The sequence below is a fragment of the Vanacampus margaritifer genome, chromosome 6, assembly GCF_051991255.1.
Source record: "Vanacampus margaritifer isolate UIUO_Vmar chromosome 6, RoL_Vmar_1.0, whole genome shotgun sequence".
NCBI lineage: Eukaryota > Metazoa > Chordata > Actinopteri > Syngnathiformes > Syngnathidae > Vanacampus > Vanacampus margaritifer.
Genome location: NC_135437.1, coordinates 11,896,570 through 11,914,599, shown reverse-complemented (window position 1 = coordinate 11,914,599; position 18,030 = coordinate 11,896,570). Strand labels below are relative to the sequence as shown.

General features: G+C 39.1%; 1 protein-coding gene across 4 annotated transcripts in view; it reads right to left on the bottom strand.

The window, feature by feature from the left end:
- Positions 1–18,030, bottom strand: part of shank3a (SH3 and multiple ankyrin repeat domains 3a) — a 226,881-nt gene that overhangs the window by 113,941 nt on the left and 94,910 nt on the right. For all 4 annotated transcript variants that reach the window (XM_077569368.1, XM_077569369.1, XM_077569367.1 and 1 more), the window contains 2 exons: positions 9,455–9,658; positions 5,671–5,742 (listed from right to left, as the gene is read on the bottom strand). In XM_077569368.1, the coding sequence (XP_077425494.1) occupies positions 5,671–5,742; positions 9,455–9,658 (276 nt within the window). The remainder of the gene's footprint in view (positions 1–5,670; positions 5,743–9,454; positions 9,659–18,030) is intronic.

Genomic DNA, 18,030 nt, shown 5'->3' with positions numbered 1-18,030 from the left:
ATTTCAACGGACATTATGCTGCTGCTCCTTCTGGCGTGCCTGCCGTGGCCATCTGGGTTTTAGTATCATTCAGATGTACAAATACAAAAGAGTTTTGCAACTAACTCAGTAAGTTGCATTTATATTGTTTTTCACAGAGTGTAATATGCCTAGAGAGAGAATTGGTATATTATCAGTCTGCAAACTTATTCCACCAATTTGTTTTTAAATAGCCATTGCTTGAAGCAACTCTGATACTATGCATTAGCTTGTCTATAGAATTTCTTATTTTGTGTTAGGATGGACTCGTCAAAGTATGACCTCTAGAATTCACTCAAAGTGGCTTCTGAAAGCTACAATGCCCAAATTCCTGCTTAATTGTAGGTCCTTCACACTTTGTCATATGTCCTGTTATGATATGTCCACCAAATTTACAGTCGATCACTGGAACCAGTGTCAAGGGATTATTTTTTTTCCAGCGGGTTCTACCGAGTGAGTTATTGAAGATGATGTTCTGGACTAAAAAAAAAAAAAAGAAAAAAAAAACATTTTCACCAGATTAGCGGTGAAAAGAGTCCTCCAGAAATTCTCAATTTTGAAATTGTTCCTGGCAGCGTGTGATGGCGTGGTGGTGACTTGACTCATCTTTCTGATTGGAAGTCAGCTAATAGGTGCCCAGTTCTATCTTAAATTGCCATGATGTCATAACAAGCTGTTGTCACCAACATCAACACAACATCATCAAGTCATGTTCAATCGCTAATCTATTATGTGCCTGTACATAGTTTATATGTGCCTGTTCCAAGAGTTAGCGGCTAGTAGCTATTAGCTAGTCACTAAGCAAGTGCCCGATATAAGCTGGCAGGTCCGACTGACACACTTTAGATACTGATAGCCTGACAACTTATAATTGTATCTGAATAATTAATTTCTCAATGGAATTTTCAGTTGGACATCTGAATACTAAAATATTCGATAGCTGCAGCCCGAACCAGGATACATCGATTTGCATAACACTGCCATTAGGCGTAATCCTTGAACCTCCCGAGCCCCAAATCATCTTTTCAACACACCCCAAAAATGGCATGTTTGCTTAACCATTAACATTGTGCCATCAAAGAGAGAAAGACACTTTTAACACTTTTTCCCCCCATGTCATTTCCTAACAAAATCTGTGTGTTTTGTGAGGGGGACCAATGCTTATGTGTGAATTGTGAGCCATTGTAATGCTGCGTTTTCACATTTCCCATACACAATATAGTGTATATGACGCACAGCATTCTCTCAGTTATATTGCAGGAATTCCCATTTAGAGACACAAAGAGCCACTTACAACATTCAAACATGTGGGAGGAACAGCGCGAGTGAAATATGAGGATATTAGAATATTGCCTTTTGTGCACTCACGAGAACTCAGCACGGCTTCTGTGTTTGTTTATACTGTGATTCCGCTAATTATTGCAAGCAGTGGATATCATATTAGCACAATGTGTAGTAAGGGCCGGGCTGAGGCGGTGTCATGACCACGTTGCCAAATAGTGCGTTACTAAAGAGCTCTCTATGTTATACTGTATGTGCCACCCACTTACACCGCGCTGAGGGCTTTTATGCAAGCTTGGCATATAAACAGATTGTGCATTTGTGCTGTGAAAATATTCCATGCAATTGTCCTGCTGGATAATCAGGACAACAGGAAGGGTGAGGATGCTGGGGGCGTGGGGGTTGAAGAAAAATCCTATTAATTATGACCTCATTTTGAACTTTGGCCCGCGGTGAATTAACTCCATGATGGCAAAGTAGGTTAAATGCTCGGACGGTGAATGCCCGCAACGCCGGTTGCTTTCTCGGCCGCACTGGATGGCCGGCGGCCATACACCAATTGATTATGATATGATTGCTCGGTAATGATAAAACTCTTTTATGACACACCCCAAAAGATTGTTGTAAGACAGATCGACCCACACGTTTGATCTTTTTGCAGCTTTTTCTTTTATAGCATTCTCTATTACTTCACATTGTGTGTGAGCATAATCTTTTGGAGAATTCTACATTATCGTTCGGGCTGTAACTCTGTAAGTCAAAATATGGTCACTTTATTATTTTTTCACAAATCAATACTATTAGTCTGGCTCATTATCTTTACTCATTAGCAGCCAGTTTAAATGATTGAAAATAGCCTTGTACACTTGAACTTCCTGAGAAGTGTCAACTACTCAAACAAACATTCTGAGGGAGCCTTGCAGCATGACATCACCTCAAGATTAAAAGTCTGAATGCTTTTTAAATAACAAGGAATGACAATTGTTAGATACATTTTAATTGCTGTTATGTTCCGTTACAGAAGGAACTTGTCAGCCACGAAAGTAAGTGTGTGCAAATTAATTTCATCAAACTGCTTAGTCAGCTCATCGTTTCATTTATCGCATCACTCATGAGAGTTTGAGAAGATGATGCAACCACAATTGTTTGCTTTTGTGACATCTTAAAGGTTTTTTGTGCTGTTAGGGGGGCAGCGCATGCGTAGACTTTAGTGTGCACAGCTGGTAGCAATCAGAGGAAGGAATCAGGCTCAATTATAAGCATAGCGATAAACTGCAACTAGAGTGTGACATTTAACACCCAAGACTCATTGCCCCTGGCCCTTTGTGTCGAAAGCAATTGTCACTCTCTCTCTCTGACACTAGTTTTGACATCATCACATAACTAATTATCTCAATCAGCTCAGTGATTAGAATTAGAATAAACGCAAGCAAAATACTTCTGTTTGATAGAAGCTCCAAATCAGGGCACTTTATAGCAATGCACAGTGTTTACATCTGTACAAAGTGTATGGAGGCCTGCAAAATATGTATGTAAGTGTACACACACACATTAGAGGGGGGAGTGAGTCTAGGCGGAAGATGGGTCCAGTGCACTGCTGAAGCGCAACATCTTTCTGGTCTGTTTATTCACAAGTCTACACAATGCTGCCACGCAGCAAAAAGCCGCAGCTCTCGCCAGAAAGCTCACGCGGTCACGCCTCACGCGTTTGTAACTTCCGAGCTGCCAACACGTAAGGTCAGCTTTGAATGCGCACCTTTTTCTATACGGCCCATTCATTCTGTAGTTCTTAGACAAACGCACATTATCCGTGATGGATCATGCAATAATCGGCCCATCACTGAATCCAACTTTCAAGGAAAGCATTTAAATAATATACTGTACTTAGCGAAACATCCCGCTCGCTGCCACGCGAATAGAATTGGCCTGAAGCGCTGATCTCTTTCCATTAGGGAATAAAAGTGCTACTTTTCCTGCTGTTTTTAAAAATGAGTTTGTGTTCATGAGGTTGAACTTTAAATTAAATGTGTGGATGTCTCACAACTTGTGTCATCACTAATTACACAGTGTCAAAATGCTAAAAGAGACATATTGTGCTTTTTTTCCCCCAGGTGACTAAAATACTTATTGCAAAGCAGGGTTCCATATAGTGCATTCCCTTTTTAAAGCATTTTGACTCATCTTTCAAGACCCACAGAATCTTATGTTCTATCGCTGAAACCTACCAAAAGAAGGAGTAAAAAATATATACTGTATTATTGTTTCTACCGCTTGCCGTAATCAGCAGTGCAATGGGTTAGTTTACCAAAAACACTGGTTTCTGGCCAAAAAAGTGGAGAAAATGAGCTGGAAAGAAACATGTCAAGCAGAACAGTGACTTTGACGTGACGACCTTTAGTGAAACCTAACTATAACAACAAAACATAAAAACAAGAACAAGACTGACAAAAATGGGCAAAATAGTAAATTATTTACAAATGTGCAACTACTTGTATGAAGAACACCGTGAGTGACACGGACAAGGCATGACTGGAAATTAACTACATGAACTCGCAAGTGCGTCTAACTGTTGAAGAATATACTTGACACATATATAAGTCCGTGCCAGTACAGTTGGATTCCATTTACCAAAATATACTAAACATACACGGCAGGAAATTAGTTAAAAAGTTTCCTGCATTCTAATGAACTCATAATTGTCTGGAGTTCAATCCGTCCACTAGTTGTCCCCACTGAGCTGTCCTGCCTTGACTTCTGCTCCTTTCTTGCTAGCAAAATAAATTATAATTTGACAAAAATGGTCTTGCCTGCTGTGTCTGTTCATAAACATTGAAACGATTCTTTGTAAGGGGTTCCGTCTGCCTGATGTCAAGCTAATGGAGAACACTGCTTAACTCAATTACTCCCAGCCATTTTCACTGAAGCAACCCCCCTTCGCTCCTGGCTGTTTTGCTGGATTTTGACTTATTTTGCAAGGCCCACAGAATATTGTATTCTATTCCTATAAAAACATGGAACCTACCAAAAGAAAGATTAGATTCTCTATATTTCTACCTGTTTCCGTTTTGCAGCAGTTAGCATGAGAATATAGCTAAGTTTAATCATTATTCACAAATCTGTTTAGAACTGTGGGGAAATGAGCTTTTTTTCAACATGGCCCTGGTTGGCCTCTTCTGCTCTGCTGCCACCTGCTGGCACTTTTTGTAATAACTACCATTTCTACAACCCTTCTCTGCAGTTGAGAGGCTGCATCAAAGCCTTCCGTTTGGTCTAGAGTATGAACATAAACATAAAAAAGCATATAAATATGTTTTTGGGACACTTAAAACATTTAAAATAAAACCTATTCATAAGTTTTTAGGAGCAAATGAGTTAAGTATAAATGAATGAACTCAGTGGCATGCTGAGCTTTAACTGAAGTCCTCTTTTGTAAAAAAAAAAAAATAATAATTATGAAATAAAATAAAATAAAATAAAAGCTTAAATTGAATACACACTGCACACTCCTATTTGCATAATGACCATAGTACATACAGTAAGTATTAAAATAAATAAATTAATTAATTAATTAAAAAAAATATTCAGATCAGAATCCGGCCTCTTCGGAATATGTATGAAAATCTGATATGAATTGTGACATCTGCCAACAAAAAATTGTCTGAGAGACAAGATAAAAATGGGCAGTTGAGATAATGAAGTTGCACTTCGTCTTGTAACTGGAGAAGTGTTCAGAATATGCCATCCACATTCAAATTCATATTAAAGGAGGGTCTGCACACACCTGCCACCATTTAAAGTGCCTCTGACACCAACCCCAAATCAAGATCAGGTGTTTTAGTAGACTTTTCTTTAAATTATGATATTTTTCTTCAAGCAGAATCCTCAAGGTTTTTGTGCTAACAGTGACTGCAGTGACAGTTGGAACTGTTCATAATTCCCTCCACCTTTTCTTAGGGCCCAGTTCCAGATGAAGAAAAGCAAGAGGCCACCACCACCATGATTCATTCTTAACTATGGTGATCATTCGGTAATAAGCAATGTTGTGTTTGCGCAGAAAGACACTTGAAATCTCCCCAAATAAACAACGTTAGTTCTCGCAGAACCTTAGTTGATTCCACAGCTTGTCTCTCATGTGACACCATCCATGACAGCAGTCCACCATATGGAATTAGCAACAACACAAAAAGCCAACGACAAAGAGTGATCGGGGAGTATTTAGTGCTTGACAAAGTCTGCAGTTGCTTTGGTGTCTTTAGGGCTGACAGTATTCAGTTCCTGCCACTTGCAGCATTTTTTCACATGCAAACACAACACAAGCAGGACGCAATGGCTCCAACATCATCTGCTGCATTCACAGCAGTGGGCTCCTACCTTTGTGTGGAGCTTGGACAACTGCTTCTCATCCAGGTAGGACTGAGTGTAGACACGTCTTTTGTAGCGGAACTGAAACACAAACAGAGGCGACTCAACCAAAACAACAACCATCGTGGGGACGGTAAAAAAAATATTATACATTTCTATTTGGATGATTTTAGAATTGTTTGCAGAGAGCGTCAACAATGACACGTTTAGGCTGGTTTTGTGCCTTATGGTTCAAGTGAGACAAATTGATTTTGTTTGCTGTCTTTTGCTGGATCTGTTGGGAAATGTGTCATGTCAGCAGATATGGAACAAATGATGGAGTCACAATTAAAGTCGTTTTTGTTATACCTAAAAGTGCAGTGTTAACAATCAAGCTGTGTAGCTGTATAAAAAAAAGCAGTCTATTTACCATTTACCATAAAATTTTCATCTAGGAGTGCAGTCACTTTTGTTGCCAGCAGTTTAGAAATTAGTTGTGTGTTGAGTTCAAGAAGACAGTAAAAAAGCTGGCTATACACTGTGTGTCATTTCTTCAGTGTTTACCCATGAAAAGATGAAATACAATATTTACGTGATGGTTGTACTCGCTTTTGTGAGATACTTCAGGCATTAAATGGGAATTTCTCAATTAGATCTGCAGTGCAAATACAGCCTTCCTCCACATCTTTTACACCAGTCAACACCAGCAAAATGCTCCATGGAACAAATGGTGTTGAACTCATCTCATCCTGTCAGTCTGCCCGCCGCCTCGGGGAAGTAAGTGGGGGTCAATCAATGACACACACAGCACGACAACACTGTAACACTCGTAAAACACACCATGACAGCTACTGGGGCCTGAATGGATGCTTTTTGCACACACATGCAACAGTGAAAGGAAAAGTGAAAGAAATGTGGAGTGCAGATAATAAATACATTTGACGGTATCGGATGGCTTTATAATGTCATGTCACCCACTTTTCTACACTAGTGTTTCATCCACTCATCCGTCAATCACAGAGTGCCATATATATATATATATATATATATATATATATATATATATATATATATATATATATATATACATATATATATATATATATATATATAGGCACATCTGGGAAGGTAATTTACGCAACTCGAGAAAGTAGCAGGCATTTATTAGAGCAACAACAAATAATAATAATAATAATTAATAATAATAATAATAATAATAATAATAATAATAAAATATTCTATACTATAAAATACTCAAATCTTTAGCACCTTGTTGAATTATATATATATATATATATATATATAGAGAGAGAGAGAGATAGATATACACAATATAATACAAACTGAATAAGTTTATATTACTGATTGTTAGGAGGCAGCAATAGTAATAATAATGATGAATAATTATTCGTTGGCGCCGTATTCCAAAAGATGAGGGTGTGACATTCATCTTGATTTCGCCCCTGGTCGTAAAAAAGTGCAGGGAGCGAGACGGCCGCTCAGAAAAGCAAGTGACGTGTTTATACTGCAGTCGTGACACGTCGTTATACTCGCTAAATTTCCCGTCGTGATGGACGAGCGCTGGGATCTGGTCTGAGATGCCACAGTTGCTTGCTACTGCATGTCGTCATTGCTACAGTATTTGGATGAATACACATCCCATATAGCATGTGTTGAGATGTAGTAGTTTTCAACATTCAATTTTTTACTTTACTTTATAAGATTTTTCAGGTACAGCGGATATAAAAAGTCTACGCACCTCTTTTCAAATGAGTTTTTTTGTTAGACCAAGATGAATTATTTCAAAACTTTTTCCACCATTAATGTGACCTACAATATGTACAATTCACTTAAAAAAATATTTTCAGGAAAGTGAGGAATTATGAAACAGGCTTAGATAATGTGATTGCACAAGTGCCCACACCCTTTTTTTTTTTTTAACTGGGACATAGCTGTGTTCAGAATTACCAGTCACATTTCAAACTTATGTTTAATACAAGTCAGCTGTCACCATTTGAAGTGCGTCCGATATACCCCAAATGAAGTTCAGTTGTTCTTGTAGGCTGTTTTCCTACTGAGTTGTATAGTTTACATAGTAATGGCGGAAAAAAGTTGAATGGTCAACTTATCGCACAAAAGTGTGACATTTGAACAGGGGTGTGTAGACTTTTAATATCTGTTGTATCTATACTTTACTTGTGTGTTTATGTTTCTGATGACTTTTTATTTTTACCCCACAGATTTGAAAACAGATACCTGTACGTTCTACTCCTTACTTTGTCCAAATATCCCACACAGCACCTGTACGTCTACTCAAGTACTGACTCGTGAGTACCTTTACCACAGACGTGCACACACAAGCAGACACATTTCCACACCTTTAAAACGATTTCAGCATCTTGTCAGCAACAATGGCGTAAACAATGATTGACAACTGACAGCAGACACCCGAAGCAGTGACAGTTTTGCACAATGCTGCACAAGTTGAACTTTACTATGGGAGACGTAACCGCTCGCAATGTCACTAATACAGCTCTTTAGGCATGAAAATCCCATAGAGATACCTTTTTTTTTTCAAGCGTGTGACTAAATCATGTGTTGGAATGCTAACAGCCAGCACAGAGTATCGCGGTCTGCCAAAGCCCCAAACACGGTAAACTAGACTTGCCATGGCACAATAATGAAGATGTGCCCCTAGCATGAAAATAAAGCCCTTAAAGTTAATGTCAATAAACAAATCATGCAATATACAATTAAACCATAAAATGATGACTGTGGTGGGATTTTTATTCTTTTTTGTTTACAATGCTGAGAAAAAAAATTATGATGCTTTCCTTAAAGGATCTTTGTGCAGTTTGTCACTTTTTTACTCACAACTGACAACTCTGGCCCAAAGCGTAACTGCAACATCTGTGTCAGGCTCGTTTATGGTGCGCCTGCGAGTATGTGCACGTTTTAAAGCGACAGCCACAGTTGACAAACGAAGACATGACTTCAAATGAGGTAAGAAAAACTCCACCCCTCTCTTCCCCAAAGAAACTGTTGAGTATCCAGGGTCCACACACTCTACTATAAAGGTAAGATAAAAGCTGATAGGTGCAGTCAGAGTGAGTCAGGACTCTTCGTACTCATCTGGGCATTGGTGGAGCATGCATGATGTAGAAAAAGCTCTAATATTAACTTTTTAAACGGCACAATGCACCTTTAAAAACAGTCAAAATATCAATGAAAAAAATATTAAATTAAACATACACTTACATTGATAACAGTAAAAACTGTGTTATTAAATAAAATTCCATATTTCAAGTTGACGTAAATAAGATGATTAATTGTTTTTCTTTTCCTTTTATTCAATGTTCAAACATGTTTTCATTCATTTAAGATTAATCTCAAGCAATCATGAGCTTTTTTATTTAGGTAAAAACTAAGCTATATTATTGTCAGTTCAACATGTTTCATTGAAACAACTAATAAAGACACCGTTGTATTAAATGTGTCTTGCATGTAAAACTACAGTTACAAATAGCTGTGTTAAGATTTTCTGTATAAAAGTTGAAATCTATGGTGATGGAAAATATCGACTAAACTGTCAATTTCGTCGACTAAAATTGCTATTTTTGTTGTCGTCTGTTGTCTTTTTCAGTAAGTCAATACAGTCTTGGGTTAATTGGCCCACAATATCTCTACTCTCCATCTCTAACAATCCATCTTTCTCTCATCGCATACATTTCCAAGTTGTCATTTTTCTGTTATCCATTCACAGTCTCTCAGCCCGTGTATAAAGTGTCATCCATAAACATGATCCACGGCTTACCTCCAGATAAGGTACGGGTGCGATGGATGGGAAAGGGTATTCCCTCAGCTGTCTCTCCTCATCCAGAAACTTGCCAGCCTTGCCATTGTACGCCGGCTGGAACAGGCCGTAGTTGAGCACGTCCTTCAGGCTCTGGTTGAGCGTGCACAGGATCCGCTGCTTGGAGCGCCAGATGGGAGCATCCACGTTGAATTTCATGCATTTCTGCGGGAACCACAGGACAGGGTCAGTCACACTTGTCTGTTTTCCTCCACATAACACATGATGAACTTTAAAGGAAGTGGACTGACGTGCAGGTGGAATATTCTTCACTTAAGAATCTCTAGAAATGGCATGAAGGACCCTAAAATGGCAGTCTCAAACCAAAGTGACAGATTTTCAGTTTTTCTTTTTCTTTTTTTAACGGCACGGGTCCTTGAGATTTTTGTGGGTCTACTCATGATAGACAAGCCTACCAACTTTCAAGTTCCTAAGTGAAACTGGCTTTGAGGGCTGAATTTTTAAAGACTTCCTCAAGGCACTAAATCGGAGTTTCAGGTTTTATAGCGAGTCATCAAACATTTGCCCTGCTCCTCCCACTTGCAATGACAAAAAATAAAAATGTTCATAATGTAGTGTCGTCAATCTGTCTAGTGTACGTGGGTCAGATTTATTAGCAATCAGACCAAATCTCTTGGAGGAGTTTGTCTGTGAAGGAGCTCTGGAAATTGCATTTAAAAAATAGCATCAGGCCTTTTAAAACTCGAATGTCAGACTTCCTGTTTTCCGACCTGGGTCCATGAGACTTTTTGACCATGATAGACATCCCTACCAACTGTCATGCTGCTAAGTAAAACTGCCTTAGGGGGCTGAATTTTGAAAGACATACAAGAGGCACTAAATTAAGACTTCCGGGTTTTATGGTAAGTCATCAAAGTTTCACTGCCATGCTCCGCCCACGCGCAATGACTAAACTAAAGATGGTCATAAGTTAGTGTCACCCATAAGTCTAGTGTATGTAGTTCAAATGTATTAGCGATCACATAAAATCATTAGGAGGAGTTTGTCTTTACACATAATTTAACAGTTGATGTCACCTGTAATTTTGTGTTTCACCCGTAGGAAGAACTGTTGTTTCACTTATTTTAATTGTAATTTGTAGGACTATATTGTTAATAATAATTAGTTGCAAGTTAAATTATAAGGGTAAAATTTACATATTTAACTTTTAGACCACGATTAGTTCACTTCCTGTTTTTCACTAATATAGCAAAACAATAGTCCGGTGCAGCTCGCAGCAGTCCAACCTCGCGAAAGTTTCAGATATTAAGTAAAGCTAAAGTCAGAAATAAGTACCCCTGTTTGTTCATTAGCAGGCCAAAGTGGTATGTATATGTTTTATTTGTATTTTATGTTTATGTATATTTTGTAAAGCTAAGTTTATTTAATTGTACACCATTTGTTTGTCTCACCAGTTCTACGGTGTGTGTGGTTAAAAAAAAAAAAAGCTAAGTAAGCCCACAGTAAACATCAGTGCAAAGAACTCGTCTCCGTTTGTGAACAAACCGGCATACGTAAAATCATTAGGAGTTTGTCTTTTAAAAATAAATAAATAAAAGTGAACAAAATAAATAAATGGATGGATGGATGGACGACTTTTAAGGTGCCCAGTAAAGGTATAAATGTGCCTAAAATGTTTGTTTCAAATCAAAATGGCATTCTTCCGGTTTGTTCTACAGCATTAGTCCTTGAGACTTTTTTTGTGTGTCTGGTCATTAAGGCAAGCCTACCAATGTTGACGTTTCTGTAAGTGAAACTGGCTTTGAAGGCTGAATTTTTCAAGACTTCTTAGGGCACTAAGTCACTTTCAGGTTTTAGAGCGAGTCACCCAAATTTTGCTGCCATGTTCTACCCACACATAATGACAAAAAATAAAAATACCCATAATTGAGGCCACGTCCACACGAAAGCCAGTTTCAACGTATCCTCTCAAGTTTCATACCGTTTAAGGCCATTCGTCCACATGACGGCGCGGTTTCAGAGCTTGAAACCGATCACTTTTGAAACCAGGCTCCAGAGTGGAAAGATTTCAAAACGCGCCGCGTATTCGTCCGTCTGGACACCATATACAGGATACTCCTCCAGCGATGACGTAATGGTCGCAGCTGGATGACGACGCATTGTCGCAGATTGATGACGTATACGCCAATTCTCGTGTGACTGCACGCGAACCGCCAGTCTGTCAACAACAATGGCGGATAGCCGTGTCGTAGTCGTTTTGCGCAGCCTCATTAGCTTGCTTATGCTTTTGCAGCTAAATATTTTGCTTCTTTATTCCCACGTTCAACAATGTACTTAAATCACGCGCCATTGTCACTTCTCCTGTGTTTGTCTTCTTCATGTTGTTTTGATACATGCAAAGCCATGTTTGTTCTGTAAATTGCAATAAAGTAAAAAAAATAAAAATGTGTTCTTCTTCTTTGCTGATTCTTCTTTTAGGCTTTCCGATACCTCCCTGTGGCTGCGCTACAGCGCCGCTCCAGACTTGGCATAAACATTACAGCCGTTAAACGTCCTCAGCGTCTTCTTCTGGACACAAGCAAGTCTTGAAATGCTTCTGTGTGTACGAGATTTGTTTGACGAACGAAGCCGGCTTTGCTTCCGTCTGGACGGGGCCTTAGTTTCATCCATCTGTCTCAGTAGCAATCAGACAATTTCGCGAAGTTTGTCTTTGAAGGATCCCTGGAAATTAAAGACCATAATAGAGAAAACCGGAATCCTGTTTGGGTCCTTATGACTTTTTTGTGGGTCTACTCTTGACATGTCTATCAATTTTTAAGTTGCTAAGCAGAGATGGGAAGTAACGAAGTGCAAAGACTTTACTTGAGTAGTTTTTTTCAGTACTTTGTACTTTCCTGAGTATTTATTTTTTAGACTCCTTTTTAACTTGTATCTGTTACATTTTAACATGATCTGTACTTTTTACTTGATACATTTTCAAAACAAGGTTGTTACTTTTTTTTTTTATACACGAAAACAATCGAAATACTTGACCTAAAAAAAACAGCAGCGTCAATGCCTCCTGGCTCTGCCAATCATATTAATCGCTACAGCTTGTGATATCCGACACGTAATCACATGAAGTGCAATTGGCTAGATTAAAACAACCCGTAAATATGAATGCCGCCACTATAGAGGATCATTTGAACTTGATAAGAACGCTGCAGACTGCCAGTCAACAATATGAAAGAAGGTTCTATCGTGTCAGCGAGGAGTGGACCAGCAACATGAGCGAGTGAAACTCAACACTGTCGACTTGACGCAGTGCAAGTCAGAGTCAGCTGGGCGATTGGCTAATTTTTGCTCCAATAGCTAATGTCTTTAAAATTGACCTAAGAGGAAACAGCCGGTATAAATATTTTTTTTACTTCTACTCGTGAAGTACAATTCAGAGCCTGTACATTTGTACTTTTACTTGAGTAATTATTTGAGTGAGTACTTTTACCCAAGTTTTTATTCTTTTTTACATAAATAATTGTAATTTTACTCAAGTAGAGAATGTCAGCACTTTTACCATCTCTGTTGCTAAGTGAAACTGGCTTCACGGGCTGAATTTTCCAAATAATTGGAGGCGCGCACCCAAGTCAATTTGCAAATCATAGTACAGTACAGTACAGTCATTTCCCCGTGCTCACATTGCAGAATAAGATGCAAGAGCAGACCCGTTTTCGATTTTGTGTATAAAAGGTGTTCAATTACTCTGGAAACAAAGTGTCTTCTCCACTTGGACGGCCTTGTCCAACATGGCGATGTTTGACAAGCAATGCTGACTCACTTCCTTGCTTTCCTCCTCCTGTCACGGCGTTGTTTACATGCTCAACCCTCCGCGAACCGTGCCCTGTGTATTAATCAGTGTCCCGACGTGTCAGACTAGTTCACACGCCTGAGGAGAGTCGCCCGGCTGTGACATTGCCCTCTTCTTCAGTCGTCCTCTCCTCTCTTCTACAATATCTCATTTATTTATTTATTTATTTATTTATTTATTTAATCAAAGAACTGCTTGTCTCCTCAATTAGGAACAGCGGTGAAAGATGATTGGACAGAACAGGAGATGATGAACTGCAGGTCAAGGAATACTTCAGGGAAAAAGGTGGCTACTAATTTAGGGATTCCCAACCACAGTGCGGCAAATTATCCAATGTTATTTACTGCAAATAATGAATCCTTGGTCATCTACGTATGGCAGCGATGTGTAGTGACAGGCATAACAATTGCATGCACTTCCGCAGCATGGCAAAAGGTTCAATTAAACTTTGCTTGTTTCACAACGAGTAAGTAAATTTGCAAGCAGACGAGAGTGAACGACCACATATCGGCAAATTCACCCATGATGCTTTGGCGTCTTCTGGTGACATCATGGTGCCAACAACATATGTTGAACTACAGTGAAGCGCTTCATTGAATCAGGCCATAGTTCTGTCTAATAACCAAAAGTGCTTTGCTGCCATCTTGCAGCATCTATTGGCAATTACAAACCATTTTGAACATAGACTTTAATTACATACGGATTTTTCGCTATTCGTGTTCTTGTTTATTGTACAATAATTTTTATATAGTGAAGAGAGGAACAGCTGAATACATTTTGGACAACTGAACTGTGAATACGCAGAAATTCACTGTAATAGTTAAGTGATCGGTCAAGAGAAAAATAGTTTTGGAACAATTTGGGTGTTAATTATGTCATTAATGTCCCAAAATGACAACGTGCCGGATCAACGTACCAGCTGTGGAATTTACAGACTAAATACTGAACAAATAAATTAATCAAAATAAAATTATATTATTTTAAGATGAGTCTATTTTACCAAAGCTGTTCACTATGCAGCATGTCCCTCTGTGTGGTGATCGACCTTTATGAAATCTAATTTCCCAACAATGTAGTGTATAGCACTTTTATGGTGAACATCAGTTGTTCTTAACTTTTGAACATACTTTGTGAGATACATTAATTTATAATTATAATTTTTAATACACTTTTTATGTGTGTAAACCAGGTTACCTCCAAGGGGCAGAACGCGAATTGACTACCAATGATCTGAACTGAGAAACATGAAAAAACCCTGTGTTTGGGTTGCACTGCTAAATATTCTCAAAAGGTTAAGGCTATTTTTAAATTTCCTTCCAAAAAATTATAATTTTTTTTAGCAGAACCTGTGGTAAAAGAGGCTAAATTGTGTGGATGTCTTAAATAGTTGTTTAGAGAAGCTTGCAAGTCTGCCTAGAGGCGGAGTAGCCACTTCTAAATTGATGGAGGCATTTTCTCACAAATCTGTATAAAATGTTTGAGTGGGTTGTTTTTAAGTAATTTAGCAAAACATCAATAGATCACAGCGAAGGAGCTGCTCTGCTACACATGAAATCCTGACTCAAAATCAGGTCATCTGCAAATCATTTAGCATCAGCCTCTCTGCAGGATAGGATGATGTTAGATACTGAATGGATCATTGCGTCACCATCAGATTAACTATAATGTTAACGACCATATCCTACTGACTGTGCAATGTCCAGCGATTGCTATTTTAACGATTCTAATCACTATTTGCAGTCCAATTATCACTGCATCTCAATTCCCCAATCCTAAAAGCTATAAATTAGTATGATTTTGTTATTACTTCTTAGCTAGCTAGCCTGTAGCTATCTCCAGCACTACAGCACACTATCCATTTCGTCAAAGTAGCACGTCTGTGCCATTAATCCAAGCAATAGAAAAGTCAATTATTCATCCAGTTCCTCAATCATCTTGGTAACTACGGAAACTCCACCACTTCTATTATGGAAACAGCTTACAACAATGTGATGCACTTAAAACATTGATGATAAGACACAAATATATTTATAATTTGCATATGGACATCCACACACTCTCCTTTATTGCCTTTATTCCTTTCTTTGTGGCAATCACCTACATCCTTGACAATTGCCCCATGTTTTTGTGCTTCTATTAAATTAAATTCATAAATAATACAATCGGTACGTGGAGCCACAGAACTCAATACAGTGGCATATTTTTTTCTGTTGCAAGTAGATGAGAGGAGTTCAATTACTTGGTGTGCAGCGACGAATCGGTGACTGTATTTTTTGTTTGTAGTTGTTCAGTAAAGTTGCTTTCATCTGTATTGCTCGGTGTGTGAGGCAGGGTTATTATAGTTTTTGAAATTTCATTATAGCTCATTTTTATTTCGTTTTGAGTTTTTTTTGTTTCTATTTAGTTAGTTTTAGGGCGGCACGATGGATGACTGGTTAGTACGTCTGCCTCCCAGTGCAGAGGACGTGAGATCAAGTCCGGGCTTCGGCCTTCCTGGGTGGAGTTTGCATGTTCTCCCCGTGCTTGCGTGGGTTTTCTCCAGGTACTCCGGTTTCCTCCCACATTCCAAGGACATGCATGGCAGGTTAATTGAACACTCTAAATTGTCCATAGGTGTGATTGTGAGTGTGGTTGTTCGTCTCTGTGTGCCCTGCGATTGGCTGGCAACCAGTTCAGGGTGTACCCCGCCTACTGCCCGAAGCCAGCTGGGATAGGCTCCAGCACCCCCCGCGACCCTTGTGAGGACAAGTGGTTAAGAAAATGGATGGATAGTTAGTTTTAAGTTTTCAGGGCTGCTCTGTTAGTTTTAGTTAGTTTTAGTAATAGTTTTTGTTTAAAAAATGTGTTTTACGCACTTCTTACCCAGCGTTGCATTTCAGCTAAATTAAAGTTGAAGTACCACTGATTGTCACACCTACCTAAGTGGTGCAAAATTCATCCTCCGCATTTGACCCATCCCCTGAGGGATCACAGGAATGCAACATCTTTTCAACTGACAATTCACACCTTTAAACTACGACGGTAGACTACAATCCCCGTTCAAGCCTTGAACAAATGACATACCGAAGAAGTGTCTGTTTATTAGTGGAAAGCTCCGTCTTCTGCCACCCGTGTGATGTCATGATGAAAAGATTTATAGGGGATAACCTAAACTCACCAGACATTTGAACGGCACGACAAAATACAAACTCACTTTGAAGGTTACTATCGGTAATAGTCAATAGGGAGTTATGATGTGTTCCTATCCGCACACTTCCTGCGCCTCCATTCAAAAACAACAAACTGTGGCCTTGAGGTGGGTATAGCATCAGAAGCATACTAATACACAGAGCGAGTGCTTACCGGGTTATCATTCTCCGGGCTGTACAGTTGGTTTAATGGGGTTACTTAAGTGGGACATACACAACACTCACACATTTAGTAGATAAGTGCTAAGGGTTGTACCTAATGGAAACAAATGCACAATGACATGTAATTATGTCACGGCGTATTTGTAATTCACAACACGCACCTACTAATTAGGATGCATTGTTGTGTGCTTACGCAATCAAGGGTGATACATGGAGGTGCAGGACGTCGCATCAGTATCTGCAAAGCCACAGAAGACACGGAAGGAGGGGCCGCAACGGGCAGAAGACCGCACATTTACGCGCAAAGTAAGGAAAGAAGATAAGCGTGTCGAGATGATGGAGGGTAATGACTCCAACGCACCGCCATGACTCCATCTCGGCCGCATGACTATTACTAATTAACACTTGGTAACGCGTGACTGGGAAAGGACAGAAGCAAGAGTCCTGAAGGGGACATTTCAGGTCACTCCTTTTGCTGTTGTGATTTTTACCTACGGCTATGAAATGGCCAGTGGACACGCTGACTGCATTTCCTTTCAGGCTGGAGTCCAAAGGGAAGACAAAGTGGCTGCTTGTTTGCTGCAAAGCTCAGCATATGAGATTAGCGGAAAAGTTAAGCACTACAAGGTGATTGAAAAGTAATTCCTTTCTTTAAAATACTTCTAATGTTCTATGCTGTTGTTTATTTAGAGAATATGTGGCATAAACCTTACGTAAGTGCTGGTCTAATACATTGGTCACCTCATTCATTGCCGTGGAACTTTATATTCGTCAGCTGGGATCCAACCGGCAACTGCCACCTGACAAATATATTTGCCAAGTGTGTTTTTCACTGGATAGAGGGCTCAGCTTGTCTGTGAAATTCAGGTTTGTAAACCACTGTAAAGTCTAACAGATCAATGTAAATGGCGGTGTTGCATTGATTTGGGTGAATCTCAAGATGTAACGTCACTTATGAGAGTGAGAAATGCTGAAAGGTTGAAAGTTTTAGACAATTCACAGTTGATCAGCGTATGTTTTTGTCGTGATCATGATAAAAGATGACACATTTTATGGAGTGAATGACAAACGGCATGTAAAATAGCCACTGACGTTCAACTCAAACCATGTGGTGGTGGGTCAGTGTTGCTCACCATCCATTTCAAAATTGTTTATCTGTAATAATTATGTTCACATCAAAAGTCCTACTCAGTTTGAGGTGACACAATAGCTAAACAAATATTGACGCTAAAATCACTGTTTTGCTTGATGTTTCTTTTTACGAAAAGCTTGTTTTCTCCAATTTTTTGACTAGAAACCAGTGCTTTTAGTGAAACCAACCAGAGATGAGATATCCAGCTCCAGAAAGTAAAAACCCTGCCACAATTTGGCTTTAGCTACAG